This window comes from Lycorma delicatula, chromosome 9 (genome assembly GCF_047948215.1).
Source record: "Lycorma delicatula isolate Av1 chromosome 9, ASM4794821v1, whole genome shotgun sequence".
Classification (NCBI taxonomy): domain Eukaryota; kingdom Metazoa; phylum Arthropoda; class Insecta; order Hemiptera; family Fulgoridae; genus Lycorma; species Lycorma delicatula.
The window spans coordinates 121,301,076-121,321,422 of record NC_134463.1 but is presented as its reverse complement, the minus strand read 5'-3'; the positions used below and the strand labels follow the sequence as shown (position 1 = coordinate 121,321,422).

At 28.5% G+C, this 20,347-nt stretch overlaps 1 protein-coding gene across 2 annotated transcripts in view; it reads right to left on the bottom strand.

Annotated features, from left to right (window-relative positions):
- Nucleotides 1-316: 316 nt before the first annotated feature.
- The window catches only part of LOC142329683 (uncharacterized), a 75,606-nt gene continuing 55,575 nt past the window's right edge, over nucleotides 317-20,347 (bottom strand). For both annotated transcript variants that reach the window (XM_075374381.1, XM_075374382.1), the window contains 4 exons: nucleotides 11,239-11,392; nucleotides 4,450-4,527; nucleotides 2,839-2,999; nucleotides 317-520 (listed from right to left, as the gene is read on the bottom strand). In XM_075374381.1, the coding sequence (XP_075230496.1) occupies nucleotides 2,967-2,999; nucleotides 4,450-4,527; nucleotides 11,239-11,392 (265 nt within the window). In that variant the 3' untranslated portion in view covers nucleotides 317-520; nucleotides 2,839-2,966. The remainder of the gene's footprint in view (nucleotides 521-2,838; nucleotides 3,000-4,449; nucleotides 4,528-11,238; nucleotides 11,393-20,347) is intronic.

Sequence of the window (20,347 nt, the reverse complement as noted above, 5' to 3'; positions counted from 1 at the left end):
AAACTTATTAAGTATCAGTTTCCAGAGTTTTGTTTCATAAAAGTATATAAAAATTCTAATATACATATTGTATGAGTAAAAAGTATTCTAAAAGAGAAAATATTACTGAACATAATTTTTAAGGTGTTATTTTATCAGAGTACTGATGTTGTTTTTTTTTTTTTTTAATTATTATTTTACATATCTTGATTTTTAATATTAAATTTAAATAACAGTAATAATTAAAATTTAAAATTCATGTCTTCATTTTTATTTATGTTAAGGAGTATAACAGATTAAGTTATTCATATTTAGGCTTATTTTAAACAGCCAATAATCATTTTCTATGTAAATGATCTAATAATAATAATAACATTCATTTTACATTTACATATATACAATATAATCTAAGTTAGTCTCTTCATTTTTAAAAAAATATATAATAATAATATCAGTTATTATTATTTATAATTATTCAAGTTGTAGACAAAATATTAGATTAAGAGGAATTAATCCAATAAATATGATCAGTTTCAAGCACCTGAAGCAAAATAAAAGTATATTAATAAATAATACAAACAAAGAAAAAATATATATGAATTTATATTTTTGTTATCTTTTTAATTGTATCTACATAGATTTTAAATTAAATATAATAAAATGACAAAAAATAAATCCATTTAAAATTTTGGAATTAAATTACATAGAAGCAGATAATTTTAAAGTTGTTTACTCAAAGCATTTTTTATTCTATTCTGCATAGTTGTTGCACTGCCAACCAACCCAAAACTGTATTTTTACTTTTGTACTATGAGGGTCTCAGATGACTATTTTTATATTTTAAATAAATAATTGTGACAAAATTAAGTATCTGGGAACACTTCTGAGAATGGAGAGTATAGATTGTTATCAGAGTTAAAATTGGTCAAGGAAGAACTGCGATTCTGAAGTTGAATAGCTTACTCTTGTCATTTTTGATGACCAGAGAACAGTCAGAACTAAAACTGATGAACAGTCTCAGAACTAAAAAGATGTTGTATAACATGATAGTTGAACTTAGTGTGATTTACAGCTCAGTGTGCTGACAGCTGAGCAAAAGGAATAGGGAATGTATGGAGGCTTTGGGAATGGATTTTTTCTGTACAATGTGCAAACTTTCAAAGCTGGACTGAATGAAGGAATGAGGTAATTAGAGATGGTAAGAAGGACAGTTTCCGTAATTAAAAGAATCGAAGAAAAACAATTAGTTTGGTACGGTATGTTCAGTTGATGAATCAGGAGAGGTGTCCAAAAATGTTGTTAGATTATTGTTCTGGAGCAAGAAGAGAGAAAGGCGGACCCACAAAGACATGGTGATAGGGAGTGAAGAGGGTGATGGAAGAGAGAGAGATGGTGGAGGGTAACATGATGGACAGGAAAGTATGGAGATTGAAATGTGGGATACAGAACAATATTCAGGAATCCCATTTAAAGTAAACTAAATAAATAATTAATAGGGTAGTGAAGGCTAGATTTTATTCTATATTACTGATCATCTCATCTACATTTATACAATTTTAAAAATTCTATTTAAAAAACTGACTTCAAAAAATAATAAACAAATTTTAAAAAAATAATTAAAAAATTTTTCAAAAATGTTAACCCTTTGAAACTGTCTGATCTTTTTTTTAACCTCCAGGACCACCATTAGGTATTGCTTCAGAGGATGAGATGAATGACAATTAGCATGTGAAAATGCCATGCCTGACTGGGATTCGAACCCGGGACCTCTGGATGAAAGTCCAAGACGCTACCACTCGTGCCATGCAGGGTGACCGATTTTTATGAACTAAAAACAAACAACACCCGCAACATACCTAGAGTGAAGTTAAATTTTTTTTTTTTATTTGTAGCACAGTGTATTATTTGAGTAAATTTTATTATCTTTTGAAGAGTTTTAATTTTATTTTAATCTATAATATGGATAGGCTTACAAAAAACCAACATCCATTTACAAAAAGACCTTCTCCCAAGAAATGCAAACATGAGCCAGTATGACTTGATGAGCATAAAAAAAGAAATGTTGAAAAAAACAAATATTGAATCTGAACTAAGGCTCTCTGAGATTGTAGAATAATTATTGTTGTTTTAACTGTAAATTTTCTAAATAAGTGCTATCTTTGTGAAAAAGAATTGTCACTTATTGTTAAAAAATGACAATATCTACCCCTACCAACCACATAAAAGAATTCTTTTCATATATGAAATTATTTTCATATGTTTATAATTATTTTAATATTTTACAAGAAATAACCTTATTATGCTCCCATTACTATTTTTAATATGTTATTGAACCATTTAAAAGATCTTTCCAATTTATTAAAAATAAAATTAAAAGATATTTTTTTATAAACAATATTCTGTTGATGAATTTATAAATAATAATAATTAAAAAAAAACCCTGAATTTTCTGCATTTTTTTTTCAATGTGTACTTATGAACACATACGTATGTGTTCAAATAATTTTCATGAATTGTGATTTGTTTTGAAGTTATTTTTTATATTTAGAATCGTCATACATTTAAATTAATATTATTTTATGTTTACATTTTAAATAAACTTCAAAAAACATTAAAAAAAAATATTTTGTAATTAATTGTGTATTTTGTGATGCTGCTCTGATCAATGTTTTATCACAATTTCTCAGGAAAATTCTAGGACAATTTGTTTTTGATCTGTGATATATCAGTCCATTTCTGATGTAATTTACTAATAGTGTTATTATTTATTGATCAGAATAAAAGATTTATTTGTTTTTTATTCAGTGATTATTATTATTATAACCACTATTGGCACATAAGTTTTAATGTAAACATTACCTTGATATGGCTGCTTCCATTATATTTCTGTTACACAAAATGGTGGTGACAAATATAATTATTATACAATACTTAATTAATAGTCTATATATAAATATTTTATTCAAGTCTTTATGTTGTAACTGTGGTTATAATGAATCAAAGTTTGAGGCATCACTTCCCTGGAACAAATAAATCAAAAGTACATTGATTTAAAAGTAAATGTAATATATTTTTAAATTTCCATTTGATTTAATAATGAACGAAATTAATAATAATAATAATAATAATAATAATAATAATAATAATAATAATAATAATAATAATAAAACGTAAATAAATGAAAAAGATAATTGTTATTAGAAATTACTATAAACAATAAAATTTTAATTTAAGTATTCTATTGTAGAAGCATTGATGGCAAAATCAATAAGGGACTTAAAAAATAACTTAGTAATTAGAAACCCAAATTTAGTAGTATATAAAGCAAGTGTCTTGCTTTCAATAAATGTGAAATAAAAAAGAGTATTAGTTCCACAACTTTTTTCTGTAGGTATAATTAATCTCTATATATAGCAGAAAACTGTCTCTAATAAGACAGTTAAGTGCTTTAATGAGCACTTAAATTTATTTTTTAAGGGCAAATGACTAAAAACAAAAATATATACCTTCGTTGTCCATGAAAAAAATGGGGAAAACGAAAATGTATACTTAAGAAAACAAATGAAATGTAAATTATTATTAATTTTAAAAAGATTTGTTTAAGAACAAATCTATTATAAAAAAGAACAATAAAATGAAGTTGCAAGTGGTCTCCAAAAATAGTTGGGATATACGTATACCCTCATATTTTATTGAAATGAATCATTTTAAGAGTCTTATTATTCCTCTGTACTGTTAAATTATATTTTGAATTCTATTAATATAAAGCATCCAATAAGGAATATTGAGATAAGATTTTTATCTAGTACTTTTGTGAGATCCTGCATCCTCAGTTATGATTAATGACTGAGTAATGACGTGGGATCCCGTGAAAGTACCTTCAGGATAAAATTAAGGTAAGATAAGTCTTATCTCAATGTTCCATAAGTGGTTTATGTTAATAGAATTTAATATATATATAAAATATCTAATATTTTAATACACACACACACACACACCCATATATATATATATGTGAAATACTAGAGTTTTAATAACATAAATAATTATACACACAAACATAACTAAGATTGGTTATACATCGAGTCTTTTTTTTTAAACAAAACAAAATTAATTAAATACTGTAAAGAATCATCATCATTCAAATATTAAATAACATGTAATATTGTTTAATAAAACAAAGTTTATATAAGGCTAAAAGAGTTATAGGCCTTAAATAAACAAGGATTCTATTTATCATGAAAAATACATCTATCACCACCAGGCGATAGATGTAAGATAGAAGGAAAGTTAATTTGCTGCCAAACACAATCATACTGTTAGTAAATTGTTTTCCTCCCCCTACGAAAAGAGAAAAAAAAGAAAGCTGTTAGGGTACACAATTCAAAAGATTATACTCATAAGAACTTCATCATATTTTTTATCTCAGACTGAATGATGCAAAAGGTTTTATACAGATATAATACATACCCTATCAGGTTTAAACAGATGCGTCTGCGGTAAAACAAATGTTGATCCAACATCTCGTTCTACCATCGTGTGACTCTCCTGAAACAAAATATTTTATATATTACTTTTAACATTATTTTTGTAGAAATAAATACCATTCATACAACTAAACTAACAGTGTTCTATAACAACAGAGAAAAAAAATATATATATATTGTTTTACGTTAGTAGAATTATAATATACTCATAAGTTTTTCTAACTTCTTTCTTGTTCCTCAAATTAAATAATTGTAACATACAAGAATCAATACAAACCCATTTAAGTTAACCAAACTAGATGAGACTCTGTAGAGAGGTTTAGTTATGGAAATGATAAAAAAAGAAATGGGACTCTTAATCAACACAGAGAACACAAAGTAGATGATTAAACAGAAGGGAGCAAGACGAGATCAGGATTAGCTGTGGATGAGAAGCTGTTTAAAAGGATGAATAAATTTAAATGCCTCAGAACAGTTTTGTTCAAAGAGACAAGATCAAATTGGACATAAGGAAAAGATAGATTCTAATATACTCTCCAAAACCTTTTGAAAGCTAAAAAGATCAGCAAAAACACAAAAATAAATATATAAAACTATAATGAGAAACAACATAATCATGTATGGTTTAGAAACATGAGCAGTTGCAGTAAATGATGAGGATTACTGGCAGAGGTGAGAGAGAAAACTTTTAAGGAACATATGTGGGACCCAGTAAAAGAGGGAAATTAATGGAGGATGAGAAGTAATGTAGAGCTGGAGCAGCTGTTTGGAGAACCTGATATTCTGGTAAAGGTACAACAAAGGAGAATTATTTGGGTTGAGCATATCCAAAGAATACTGAAGGATAGAGCAATTAGAAAAGTATTTGCTGGAAATCCAAATGAAAGAAGGAGAGGTATATAGAGAGTGAGACGATTGGATGTCATAGGGGATGGGACTAAGGAGATGGAAAAGCATTACTAATAGTTGTTGTAATAGATGTTTGGAGAAACATAATGAGAAAAGACTGTAGCATTGACCAATAAGTAAGTATGAGTTGTTTGCATTGATTGGTTGAGTTGAATTTTTTTAAAAGGATAACTAACCAAAAGATGATGACAAATGAAATCAACACCATCATCATCTGAAAATCATATAGAGAAAAAAGAAAAAAGCAACATTTTGTGAAAACAAAAAAAAATCAGGGAAAATGTATTTCTTAAGAAAAAATTAAATATCTCTTTTAATTATTTTTATAAAAATAAGTTTTGATTGAGTGTATATATATATATATATATATATGTATAAAAATAATAAAAAATAACAATGAAATAGAGTTACAAGAAAACCACCATGAAAATAGCTAAAAAGTTGGAAGATATATATAAAATATGAGTATGAGTTCTACTAATGTTGTTTAAAAAAAAATAAAAAAACTATATGTAATCTATAATAATATAGTACATACAACAGAAAATAATTGATAAAGATGAGAATATAGAGTTCCCACCTAAACCCAAAAACTATTGTTAAAAGATTACAAAATAACAAACAATAAAGAAAAACACAGCAGAATGATGAACACTTTATGACATACCCATAAGATTACTCAAACCGCTGAGTTTAAAAATACCAAACAGAACATAACAAAAAAAATGTTGCATGTGAGAAGTATGCAAAATAATAACTTAACACAAATCAGAATGGAATCAATGGATCATGAGAGTATACACTATTCAAAATAAAATTTAATAACAGCTTCAAACCTGTCATTTCAGACTTACTAATACGGCATTATCAGATACTTCATTAATTTTTTTTTTTTGTCTTCAATCATTTGACTGGTTTGATGCAGCTCTCCAAGATTCCCTATCTAGTGCTAGTCGTTTCATTTCAGTATACCCTCTACATCCTATATTCCTAACAATTTGTTTTACATATTCCAAACGTGGCCTGCCTACACAATTTTTTCCTTCTAACTGTCCTTCCAATATTAAAGCGACTATTCCAGAATGCCTTAGTATGTGACCTATAAGTCTGTCTCTTCTTTTAACTATATTTTTCTAAATGCTTCTTTCTTCATCTATTTGCCGCAACACCTCTTCATTTGTCACTTTATCCACCCGTCTGATTTTTAACATTCTCCTATAGCACCGCATTTCAAAAGCTTCTAATCTTTTCTTCTCAGATACTCCGATCGTCCAAGTTTCACTTCCATATAAAGCGACACTCCAAACATACACTTTCAAAATTCTTTTCCTGACATTTAAATTAATTTTTGATGTAAACAAATTATATTTCTTACTGAATGCTCGTTTAGCTTGTGCTATTCGGCATTTTATATCGCTCCTGCTTCGTCCATCTTTAGTAATTTTACTTCCCAAATAACAAAATTCTTCTACCTCCATAATCTTTTCTCCTCCTATTTTCACATTCAGTGGTCCATCTTTGTTATTTCTACTACACTTCATTACTTTTGTTTTGTTCTTGTTTATTTTCATGCGATAGTTCTTGCGTAGGACTTCATCTATGCCATTCACTGTTTCTTCTAAATCCTTTTTACTCTCGGCTAGAATTACTATATCATCAGCAAATCGTAGCATCTTTATCTTTTCACCTTGTACTGTTACTCCGAATCTAAATTGTTCTTTAACATCATTAACTGCTAGTTCCATGTAAAGATTAAAAAGTAACGGGGATAGGAAACATCCTTGTCGGACTCCCTTTCTTATTACGACTTCTTTCTTATGTTCTTCAATTGTTACTGTTGCTGTTTGGTTCCTGTACATGTTAGCAATTGTTCTTCTATCTTTGTATTTGAACCCTAATTTTTTTAAAATGCTGAACATTTTATTCCTGTCTACGTTATCGAATGCCTTTTCTAGGTCTATAAACGCCAAGTATGTTGGTTTGTTTTTCTTTAATCTTCCTTCTGCTATTAATCTGAGGCCTAAAATTGCTTCCCTTGTCCCTATACTTTTCCTGAAACCAAATTGGTCTTCTCCTAACACTTCTTCCACTCTCCTCTCAATTCTTCTGTATAGAATTCTAGTTAAGATTTTTGATGCATGACTAGTTAAACTAATTGTTCTGTATCCTTCACATTTATCTGCCCCCTGCTTTCTTTGGTATCATGACTATAACACTTTTTTTGAAGTCTGACGGAAATTCCCCTTTTTCATAAATATTACACACCAGTTTGTATAATCTATCAATCGCTTCCTCACCTGCACTGCGCAGTAATTCTACAGGTATTCCGTCTATTCCAGGGGTCTTTCTGCCATTTAAATCTTTTAATGCTCTCTTAAATTCAGATCTCAGTATTGTTTCTCCCATTTCATCCTGCTCAACTTCCTCTTCTTCTTCTATAACTCCATTTTCTAATTCATTTCCTCCGTATAACTCTTCAATATATTCCACCCATCTATCGACTTTACCTTTCGTATTATATATTGGTGTAGCATCTTTGTTTAACACATTATTAGATTTTAATTTATGTACCCCAAAATTTTCCTTAACTTTCCTATATGCTTCGTCTATTTTACCGATGTTCATTTCTCTTTCCACTTCTGAACACTTTTCTTTAATCCACTCTTCTTTCGCCAGTTTGCACTTCCTGTTATAGCATTTCTTAATTGCCGATAGTTCCTTTTACTGTCTTCATCACTTGCATTCTTATATTTTCTACGTTCATCCATCAGCTGCAATATATCATCTGAAACCCAAGGTTTCTACCAGTTCTCTTTATTCCGCCTAAGTCTGCTTCTGCTGATTTAAGAATTTCCTTTTTAACATTCTCCCATTCTTCTTCTACATTTTCTACCTTATCTTTTTTACTCAGACCTCTTGCGATGTCCTCCTCAAAAATCTTCTTTACCTCCTCTTCCTCAAGCTTCTCTAAATTCCACCGATTCATCTTAACACCTTTTCTTCAGGTTTTTAAATCCCAATCTACATTTCATTATCACCAAATTATGGTCGCTATCAATGTCTGCTCCAGGGTAAGTTTTGCAGTCAAGGAGTTGATTTCTAAATCTTTGCTTAACCATGATATAATCTATCTGATACCTTGCAGTATCGCCTGGCTTTTTCCAAGTGTATATTCTTCTATTATGATTTTTAAATTGGGTGTTGGCAATTACTAAATTATACTTCGTGCAAAACTCTATAAGTCGGTCCCCTCTTTCATTCCTTTTGCCCAGCCCGTATTTACCCACTATAATTTCCTTCCTTGCCTTTTCCAATGCTTGCATTCCAATCTCCAACTATTATTAAATTTTCATCTCCATTTACGTGTTTAATTGCTTCATCAATATCTTCGTATACACACTCTACCTCATCATCATCATGGGCGCTTGTAGGCATATAGACGTTAACAATCGTTGTCGGTTTAGGTTTTGATTTTATCCTTATTACAATGATTCTATCGCTATGCGTTTTGAAATACTTCATTAATATGAATCATAAATAACGATTAGAAATTGTTTAATAAAAACAATAAATTTATAAGATTATATATACCTGCGCACCTTAAATAAACAATAAATCTTTTCATTGTGTTTTTGTATCAAGTAATAGAAATTAAGCTAAAGGAAAGTAAAGTTGTTATCTTACAGAAGCATTTATAGATAAGCAATATATGTTAAAAGATAATACAGCAGACAATTAAATGGTCTTCTGTGAAGGCCATTAGAGAACAACTGGGCAAAAAAATGTGTGCAATCTTAAGCCTACTTGTAGCAACTTCCCCATATCACCACTGGATTGATGAATGCCATGGTAACAATGTGACTAAAAAATAGATTTTTTCTGATTACTACAACTTGGCCTCCTAGTTTTCATCTGTGAACTTCTTTGTTACTTCCAGCAAATCTGACTTAATAAAGTGCTTGAAAACGGTAGAAAAATTAAAGTCTCTTGCTGCAGAATTGATCTTTTTTATTTCCATATATTGTACAATGACCCGAAACCCAGCAAAGAATGGCACAAACACCTACATCAATATAATTAAAAATCGTGTGAAAATGTCACATACAAATTTTAGAGAAAAATACATTTGTATTTATACAAAAATACACTTGTAGCAGCACTGAAGTAAATTTGGAAATCACTTATTGGAAAGAAATTAATCCATTGTAAAGATGGAAAAAATAACCTATGAATTATCATGAATGATATAACTTATATAACAGATTCTAAGTGAATTAGATTACCCAACAATTTACTACGGTAAATTGTATTAATAAAATAAACATAAATGATGAACATTAATTTATGCTAACCTTGATGTCAGCGGAGGCAAACAGTCATCTTGGACAATAAAAATTCAACTGGAAATGCATTTTAACTATAAAACGCATCAAACTATATTTTATAAAAAAAGAAGAGGAATATAATGTTGCAAAGATTAATAACACTAAACTGGACACTAAATGTTTGTGGACAGTTATGTCCACGAAACTGTTGTGTGGAATATGTTTCATTACACATGATTTTGTAAAATGTTTTTGCCAATTGAAACTAATTAAAGTTCATGAATATAGTGTACTAACATCAAAAACTTTACAACGAAATATTGATAACAAGGATTTATCCCGGGACGCTGTCTTCGTTTATTCTTCTGTGTGTTCGTGTGAGGTTGCATTAGTTGTTGGGCCAGCTGCTGCTCCTTACTCTGATGCTATTGGTGCAGAGTGAACCACATGGGGCGCCAGGCGGTGCACGCAGCCCTCCTGCTCACTGAGCTCTATTAGTGTTTCTTTTCTACAGTCTGTTGTAACTAACTTTTAAATAATTCGTTAGATAAAGAATCCTTTCTTTACTACCAAATATTAATTAATAATACCTCTCTTTTATTAATAAGTTTGAATAATAATTATTTTAAATATTAATAAGAATTGTTAAACTTTGATTTAAATTTAATAATAAATTATAAATAAATAACCTAATAAATTCTAATTCGTACAGTATAAATAAAAAAAATTAAATAATACATAAATAAAATTAATAAGTAATAATAAATATAAAATAAAAATACAGATATAAAATATAAATAAAAATAATCTACGCTTAGAAATTAAATAAAATAATCTGTAAATTAATTGACAACGGGAGTCTAACCTTCCAAATTTAGTTGCTTCTTGAGTTGTGATTTTTAACACATGAAGCTCATGTATTATTATTTTATTCTAAATAAAGAGAACAGGCAGTGGGAGAGGGTAGGTTGCACGCAGCCACCTGGCGCACCAAGTGTTGGCTCTGTGCCAATAGCAGCTAGAATAAAAATGCGAGCACGTACAACAAACCAATGCACCATCCTTTTTTATTGGAGAAATTAAATCATGAAATTTATCATGTATATATGATATACATGATAATGTAAATCATATATATATATATATATATATTTAAATATGAAAACTACTATTAAGCTGCTGGTAAATTATGAAACTCATTTTAGATGTACTGACAAAGTTGTTCATTCAATAATATTAAATAAAAGAGATAAAGGAATTAAATAATGTTGAAAACCTTTCATACATTTTTTGAATAAAGTTTATAGATGTTGATAAATCTTTTTTCAGTTTTTTATTATCCCCTCTAACGGGAAAAACTTTTAAGCATTTTTCATAGCAATGTGATTTTTTTTTTTTAATTTTCCCAGTTTAATTTGTGAAATTGAATTTTATAAGAAAAAATATCTAATATCTTTATTTAAAAAAAAAATTCACTTTTTTTGTTTTCCAAGATATTATTATTAGTGTAACAGAAAATAATTAATAAAATTACTTACATCATTATTGTTAACATTATGATGATGATGGTGGTGGTGGTGGTGATGGTGATGATGTGGAGATGATTGCTTTGAATCGTATTGTTGGCTATGAATACTCTTTGTAGGAGCTTGTATCGTGGTTTCATCATATGATCTAGCTTCTGACACCGTCCTAATAATAATAATAATAATAATACTAATCAGGATTAATACATTACCATACAAATAAATTAAATGCAATCTCATTTGATTGTAAAACATTCTTTAAATGAATTCATTACAATGGCACAGGAAAATATACATTAAATAAAAAAATAATGACAATGATGATTTAATACAGTTTTATCTTTTGTTCAATATTACTAAGTCTAAGTCTTAGTCAGGGTCAAAATGATTCTATTACTTTATGCCAACTAGGTTTTGTTTCATACAGTTCAATTTTCTTCCTTTTTTTGATTAAGATATTTTTAGATCTCGTTATATTTTGTTTCTTCTTTTCCTCTTCTTTCTATTGTTTCCTGTACCTTTTCATTCTTTCTGAGAGTTTTTCCAGAAAAACTCTCAGAAACTTATTTCTTTTTGCTCTTCTGAAATTTTCCGGAGCTGTTTTTGGTTTTCCATTTTATCTAGTTTGAAATCCTCAATTGTTTTTTAAAACTATTCTATCTGTTATTTTTTTTCAATTTTTATTTAGCTTTTCTAAGTCTTGGTTTACTTTCTGGTGCCACTCTATTCAATTTTTAATAAAAATAAAGATGATGAAAAAAATAACAATATCGTACAATAAATACAGTTTCAAAAGTAGTATCAGGAATGTAATTTACAGTACTGGTACTATTTATTATTAATAAATTATTATTTTTTAATGATTATTACCATTATTCTTGTTGCTACTGTAAAATTTTGAATGATAAATTAAAATTTAGTCATTTGCAAAGTAAATGAATTTAATAACTTAAAGGATTTCTCAGAAGTTTTATATTCCCAATTGGTAAATAACTTTAAAAAAATATATATAAAGGGTGGAGCAGAGAAAACACATGTTTTTTAAATCGCTAGTACTCAGCGGCGAGTGAGGGTATTTACCTTCAGCAACCCCTGGCGGACAGCTCAGACTATGCCAGTTTCAGTCGCTATGGAGCATTGGAGAGTATAACAAAGTGTGTTTGCTATCGAGCAGTTTTTTTACAAACAGTGATTCTGTGGCCACAGTTCAATGTCTTTTCCGTCTAAATTTTAACGTCGAACGTCGAGGTGCAGTTTCAGATCGAAACACCATAAAAGAAAAGGAAAAGATAGACAGATGGAGAAGAGTAATTCTTGCTAGTCTGAACGATCTGCTAGACGACAGGCTGTAGTGCTGGGTATGTCATGTTCACTTCATCGCATCTTACACAGTGATCTCAGATTTCATCCATACAAAATAATGATCGTCTACCAGCTAACTGAAAAGGAGTATGTGCAGTGCAAAGAATTTTGTGGTATACAGAATGCCATTCTTACAGAAGATGCAAACACCCTAATAATGTTCAGTGACGAAGATCATTTCGAAGACTTCACAGGTCAAAAATAACAGTGTGGTGCAGTGTCTCCAAGATAGGGATTGCTGGTCCTTACTTTTTGAAAAAAGGGGGAACTGCAGTTATAGTGATGTAGCGCGCTACATCGACATGTTAAACAACTTCCTGCGTCCAGAACTGGAAAGGCACAGATGAACATGACAGAGATGTGGTTCCAACAGAATGGTGTTGCAGCTTACATAGCAAGAGCATCGTCGATTGAAATGGTTCGACAAATGTTTCCTGGACAAGTCGTTTCCCGATTCGGCGATGTTTCTTGGCCCCCCACACACTCCCGATCTATCAATTTGTGACTTCTTTTTGTGGGGCTACCTGAAATCAAGAATGCACGTGAACAAGTCATACACAATCGAAGAGGTGAAAATTTCCATTCGTCAAGAAATTGAAGCTGTGTCGAATGAAATGTTGGAGTAGAGCTTTGAGGAGAGACTCCGACATTGCATCTGACAAAGAGGACCTCATCTTACTGACATTATTCTCCATACCTAATTAGGTATTGCATTAAAAATGCAACAAAAATATTATTATTTAATGTAAAACTTTTTTCTATAATTAAAATTACTGAAGTTATTCAGCAGTGTAAAACATGTGTTTCCTCTGCTCCACTCCTTATATATATTATATATAATATATATGCAATATATATATTATTCATAAATTTATAATGTACAAAATGGTTAAAAAATATTTTTGCAAATATAATTCAAAACTCAACAACATAAGAATACAGTGGACATCACAAATAGTGTATTAAGGAATTCCATTATTTATTGCAGCAATGTAAACTAAACAAACCATGAAGTTTCACTTCAGGTGCTTTTGTAATTTCCATACTTGATGGTTGCTATAGAGCACACAATTTAAAATTCAATTCTTTCATTAGAACATTGGGTGAAAAGTACTGGATTTTAATTGCTGAAAAAAAATGCATTTTGTATTTAAGAACCAATTATATCCCCAACTATTTTGGAGATGTTTACATGAAATCTCAGTACACAGTGTGAAATTTTTAAATCCTTAATTTTTATGAACATATAACAGAGATTAATTATTTAATAAAACTCAAAGTTTGATATAAAAACTGTTATATATATTTATGTATTATTACCAATTCCAATCACAGTGGAAATCAAACATGTTTGCTTAAATTCTTTCAGGTTTTAGGTAAGATCTCAACTGGAGTATATTTGTTCCTCATACGACAAACAGTTGTAAGAATGTTGGATCACATTCATAACACAGTTTTCATTGATTTTCTGCAAGTTCTTTTCCAACAAGATCTGAAGTAGGTTTCTGTAGAGTGGTATTTTCTCCCTTTTTTTGAATACCCCTTCCCCCTAAGCCTGACCCACAGTTAAGTATAACACAGCCCAGGGGAGTGTTCTTTAACTCTAATGGGCCTTCCCACCCACCAGCTGAACATCCGGCAAGGCAGGTCAGCCCCCTGGTTGGATCTTTTACTTTACGCCTGCCTCTAACCTCCAGAGAGAAGACTACAGATCCAGCAATGCTGTTGTAACCTTCATCACCACCTCAGGGGCCGGGTCTCAGTCTTTTGAGTACTTCATGCCTCAAATAGGGAGTCCCCAGGGGATCCCCACTGGGACTCTGCTGTTGACTTTCCGCTAAAAGATGTCAGGTCCAGATGATCGTTGTCACAAATTGTACATGGAGTCCCCAGCTCATCATTGGAGCCAGAGCACACCAGGCCATACCGGCCCTCACAGCTGGGGCTATCCAACACCTTCTGCTAGAAACCCTTCCTCCGTTCCTCATCTTTGGCTCAAAGCACTGTCCGAGAAAAATGAAAATAAAGACTGCAGCCTTAGCAACCAACTTAAGAATTAAATAAATAAATCTTTAAATCAAGTAAGCTGAAGTTTGTTCATACTGTCAGTCTGTACAACCTTTTTACGGAATGTCTTTTCTAACTGGCTTTCACAGGTGTTTGAGCTCAAGGCATATTTTCTTTGTTTAAACTCAATATGCTTGATTTGTATGCTCCTCATCACTGTACTTTCATCGGTTTCAGCTAGAGCTGAAACTTTGTAAACATATAGACCACCTGGTATTCTTGCAAGGGTCGTCCTATCTATGCAGGATAGATCCAGATATGTTTATACTGATTGAAAAGTATATTTATGGCTGAATGTTTTGCTGAACTCATGGCCTTATTTCAAGTAATGTATAGATGTAATATTATAACATACTATGATACCGTCAGTATACTTCAGTTTTAATTACAGATGTATGTTTTTTATACATTCTATAATTTTAGATGGACATATATTTGTTGGCTTCAACAGGTACAATACAATATATGAGTGTACTTGTATGATCAGAAAGAAATCTCAGGTAAAAATTATACGATGCAGCTGCCAAGAAAGATTGTAATAAACTGGGCTTCATGTGATCCATTATGATTATATGTGTTCTATAAAATGATGGTTCAAAGCAGTGTAGAAGAACATGTCTTTTAGATAATCAATATAAAGTTTCTTTAAGTTTGTTTTGTGACATTTTTGAGAAATAGAATTTTACACCCACCTTATTCTGATGATTTCACCTCTTCTGTGGGATTCATACAAAAACTCCTTAATGCATAACTCCCACAAAAATTAATTTTCTTGAATTACCTCTTTTAATTCATTATATAGAAAACTAGTTTAAATATGATTAAATAAGCTAAAATATTATTTTATATTATTAGCTGTCTTTTGTATTTACATAATTTAAGTAATCATACAAAGAGTATTTAAAACAAATGTATTTTTCTTATTATACAAGTAATTAAAAAATAAAAATTTATATATAATTTCTATCAAAAAGAAAACTATATATACAAACTAAACTATACTAAAACAAACAAACTAAAACAAAATAATATTTGTAATTTATATCAAACTAATTTAATATTTTATAATCATCAAATTTAAATAGTAATTTACGTTTAAAAGGTTAAATGGTTAAAATATGTTTTAATATTTGTAATCCTTTTCACTAACAGGTAGTTTATGGGCAAAATTCTGTTGGAGGTGAGAATTCCTTTTAAAAGAATAATTGTAGAAGCAAATCCTTGAAGGTAATGTAATTTCATAATGAAAAACTTTTTTTTTTAACAGAGAAAACAAGAAATGAAAATAAAAGTCAAATGAAGGAAATAAATTCTAATTAAAAATATCTGTTTGAGAAAAATAGTTTAAAATATCATAACATTAAATAATTTTTAAATCGTGCAATTATTTATTTAAGAGTTTAGAAAAAAAATCTTATGCATCTAAAAAATAATAATAAAACTATTATTTGTTTACTACAATTGATTTTGTTTTAGTATGTTAATAAACAATCTAATAAAATAGTTAAAAAGAAACCAAGCAAAGATATTTTAAGAAAAAGAAAAATATTATATTAATAGTATAGATAAATGCAATAATAATAAATAATAGTAACTGTGAGAGAGAGAGAGAGAGAGAGAGTGTGCCGTATGCATGGAGACAAGTCAGTAAAAAGTTGTTTGATCATTGCCCACAAGTATAATCATATATTTAAAAAAAAATTATATAAAATTTCTTGCTTAATTAGTAGCATAAATATCAGAACATTGTCAATGTTAAAAAAAGAATAAAGAACTGTAAAAAAAATTGAACATTACAGACTCGGCACAATAAAAAAAATATTTGAGTAGATTAAGAAAGTACGAGTAATATTATTTATATAACAAAAGAATATGAGAGGGAACTGTAAAACTAATTAATAAATTTAATTCTGAAAATATACAAATATGTTCCATAGAAATTTCTCAGTTATCACCTGTTATCCTGACCTTCACATTTGACATACAAATTAATAGTAAATAGCAACTTTTCTCTTTACAGATTTACATGTATGACTTTTGCTAAGAAAGAAAAGATAATAATTTTTTTAGAAAAAAAATTAGTTTGTTTTACAGAAACGATTTTTATTGTCAATGAATTTTTAAATAAAATGAAAAAGACCTTAAATTTTTTTTAAGATATATAAATAAAAATTTGCTCAAATAATATTTATTAATAGATTCATAATTAATTTCATTACTGAGGTACCAGATTTTACAACTTATCAAGAATTCTGAAAGAAATGAATTTCAAAAGGTTTAAGCAAAAATCAAAAGAAACTTCTAATCTTTTACACTACTGTAGAAGATTTTGAACAGTAAATAGGCAAATGGCTTCGCATATTCAAATCAACAGATTTATAAGTTAAGCCAGCTTTTAACTTATAAAAACAGACATGCAATATGTTATTGATGAAATATAGAACAGGTATTTACATGAGTATAATTGTTATAATTAAGAATAAGTGCTAAAATTAGTATTCAAAGGTATATGTTGTGCCATATCAGTACATAACATTAAATATTGCAATAAATTAATGTTAATTAAATATATATAAAATAAAGTTTATATAATGTACTTCATTAAAAAAAATTAAGAAAAAAGAGGAACTCATAATTGAAGATTATAAATAAAGTTGTAACAATCTATAATAAATATAATATAATAGTGGTAACAATCTATAATATAAATGTATGCATAAATACTGTGCGTACATTCTGAGCATGATTCTATTACATTAAAAGTAACATTACTGCTGTAAAAAATCATCTACCACGCAATACATTCAAATTATTTTCTTCATCAAAAAAGGTGGTACAGTCGAGGATTAAGTCTTACATATTTGTAAAGAAAGCAAGAAAGACAAAAAATAATATTAACTCATTCTTTAGGCACGATAGTTTAGAATACATTAATGGTCTAGTTCTTTCCAAACTGTTATGATACAAACATCTTTTCACAATGAGTCTTAATTCCATCAATTATCCTTCTTCAGATTTTTTTATACTGTTTACAAAACAATACTAACTGGAAATAGGTTTCACATAGTGTAAGGTCAGAGGGAAATATTATTCCATAAAGAAATACTTTTATAATCTATGTAAAATCTAAAGGCGGTTCTCCCCTACAAGCGTTTCTACTTGCCTCCTCTATCCCAGTCCTATAACTCAGCATTTGAAACATGTGCTACTGGTTGTGACAAAAGTAAGATCTCAAAATGATACAGACTTGTGTTTATTATTATTTTAATTTTATTTTATAATTGTTTATTTTACCACATTCATTTATTTTTGCTATGAAAATTTATTTATTTAAATTTGTTGTTTAATTATTTATTTCATCTGTTATTTATTTATTCTACTGTTTTTATTTTTTTGAGCTATTATATAAATTATTTTGTATGAAATAATTTTATGTTTTACGTTTAAAAATATAATATGAATTAATATTTTAATTAATTAAATTAATTTTGCGTTATTGTCGTATGCACTTAATAACTCTGTAGTATTCATAATTTTTTTAGAATAATTTTAATAATGATTATAATTTTATTACTTTGCTGACATTTCTTGAACACTTTATTTATTTATGTTTTTTTTTTGTACATTTTAATATTTTTATTTTAGTTTATTTTAGTTTTTTAGGCTTACAAAGCTCAAAAGAATATTAGTTACTGGTGAATATGTGCTATTTCGAAATAATTTTTGTAAATACCTACACCAAGTTAAAGAAAATCATAACATTATAGCCTACAAAATATAAACAATTCATTTTAGATAATTTTGTATTATATCATTGTTACTGTTTATTTATAGCAAAACCTTAGTTTAACATACTTGAAAAAAAAACATATACTTTCAAGAAATAAATAAACAAATTATTTCATATACATCTTGGATAAAATAATAATTTTATTTGTAATAACAAATTACCAGAACATATTTCATTACTATAATAGTAACGTCATACGGTGCATTTCATTGCAAATTAATTGATGTGACTTTTGAAATACACTACTTTGGTTGCTGGTGTGTGGAAAAGTTGCTGAGTGATGTTAAGAGCAGTGGCAGGGATGCCTCGGCACACCACAGACCTGCCTTTAGATATTACCTACATTATAAAAATAATACCCACCAGAAAACAAATATTTTTAAGAAAAAAAAAATAATTTTAGAGATATACAGATAACCATATCATTAATGAATTATCTCGGTCAATCCTTTCAATTTATTTTAATTTTTATTAGTTTTTACAGAAAAACAAAATTATCATAATAATTAAATATGTTAAAAGAAGAGCGATAAAGGACAGATGATTGAGGATAGAAAAATATGTCACAAGAAAATTTATTTTGGGATAAAACAGTTAAATTAGTGTACAAATAAGATATTAAAAAAGACAACATAAAAACAAGAAAAATAAATTAATATCAGCAAAATGAACAAATATTTAAAGTATATCATACAAGCATCAAGAAAAATTAACATATTAATATAAAGCAAAAATCATGCAGATTTATAATGATAAACTGGTTCAAGTATTTGTTCTAAAAATAAGTTGTGACGTTTCATTTATGAATGCATAAAAAATATAACTTTTTTTGTATTTCAACTACAAAACAAGATATTTTGTTCGTATTTTCAGAAACAAATATGACTGAAAAATTTAATCCAGGAGCCACTAGTTTAACTAGATATAAATTAAGTCTTTGAAATCTTATTATAGATAATCCTTTTTCTACCAGGTTGTTGCCAACAATTATTTTTTTACTAAATGAATAGTTAAAGATAGTAGACATCAGGAATAATTTTATTCATATTAACTTTTTAATGAACCATTGGCTACAGTAATAATTCCTCTGATTATTTAGTTTCAATTAATAACAGTGCTGTAGCGGGACACTACTAATGCTAATAACCTACTGTGATGCAATAAAAAATTAATTTATAGAATTATTTTTAATATTGTCTAGGATTAAATTAATATTTTTAGCTTTGAGTTCTGGCAAAATAGTAAACTACATCCACTTACAAATCACTGGAAATGGGGGCAACTCAGAAAGGAAAAATCCTGGAAAACATAAAAATGTGAAGTTAACATTATTAAATGATAATGCTTAAGCCATATTTAATAAATCAGTTCCTGTTAATTGCCGGACTTACATAAACATTAGGTGCAGTTTGCATTCAGTCGGATAATGGCAAATGTTTGACCCCTTAAAAAAAATTATTATACAATTAAAAATTGTTACCAAATTTTTGATGAAAATAATTTTGACCATACTAAATGTTTTCTTTAGAATACTTTAGTATTCTAATATCAACCACCTAATACCAACCCAAGTCTTACTTCTTGTAAAATTTTTTTCAAAATTTTCACATTGTATTTTACATTTCTGTACTTTCATTATCATCTTCAATAGCATCCAAATTTACTAAGCATCAAAAAATGTCTTACGATAACAAAATCAGCTTGTTTTATCATTAAATATAAAAATATTAAATTTTGTAAGTACTGTTCCTTACATTTTACTGTAGCAAATTTGCTACAGTATATTAATTTAATATTCTGTATATACTTTTTTTATGTACATATCTACTGTACTCATTAAGTTAATTTTTAAAATATTATTTTAAGTGTCACTGAAATCTAAGATTAAGAGTCGCTGAAAAG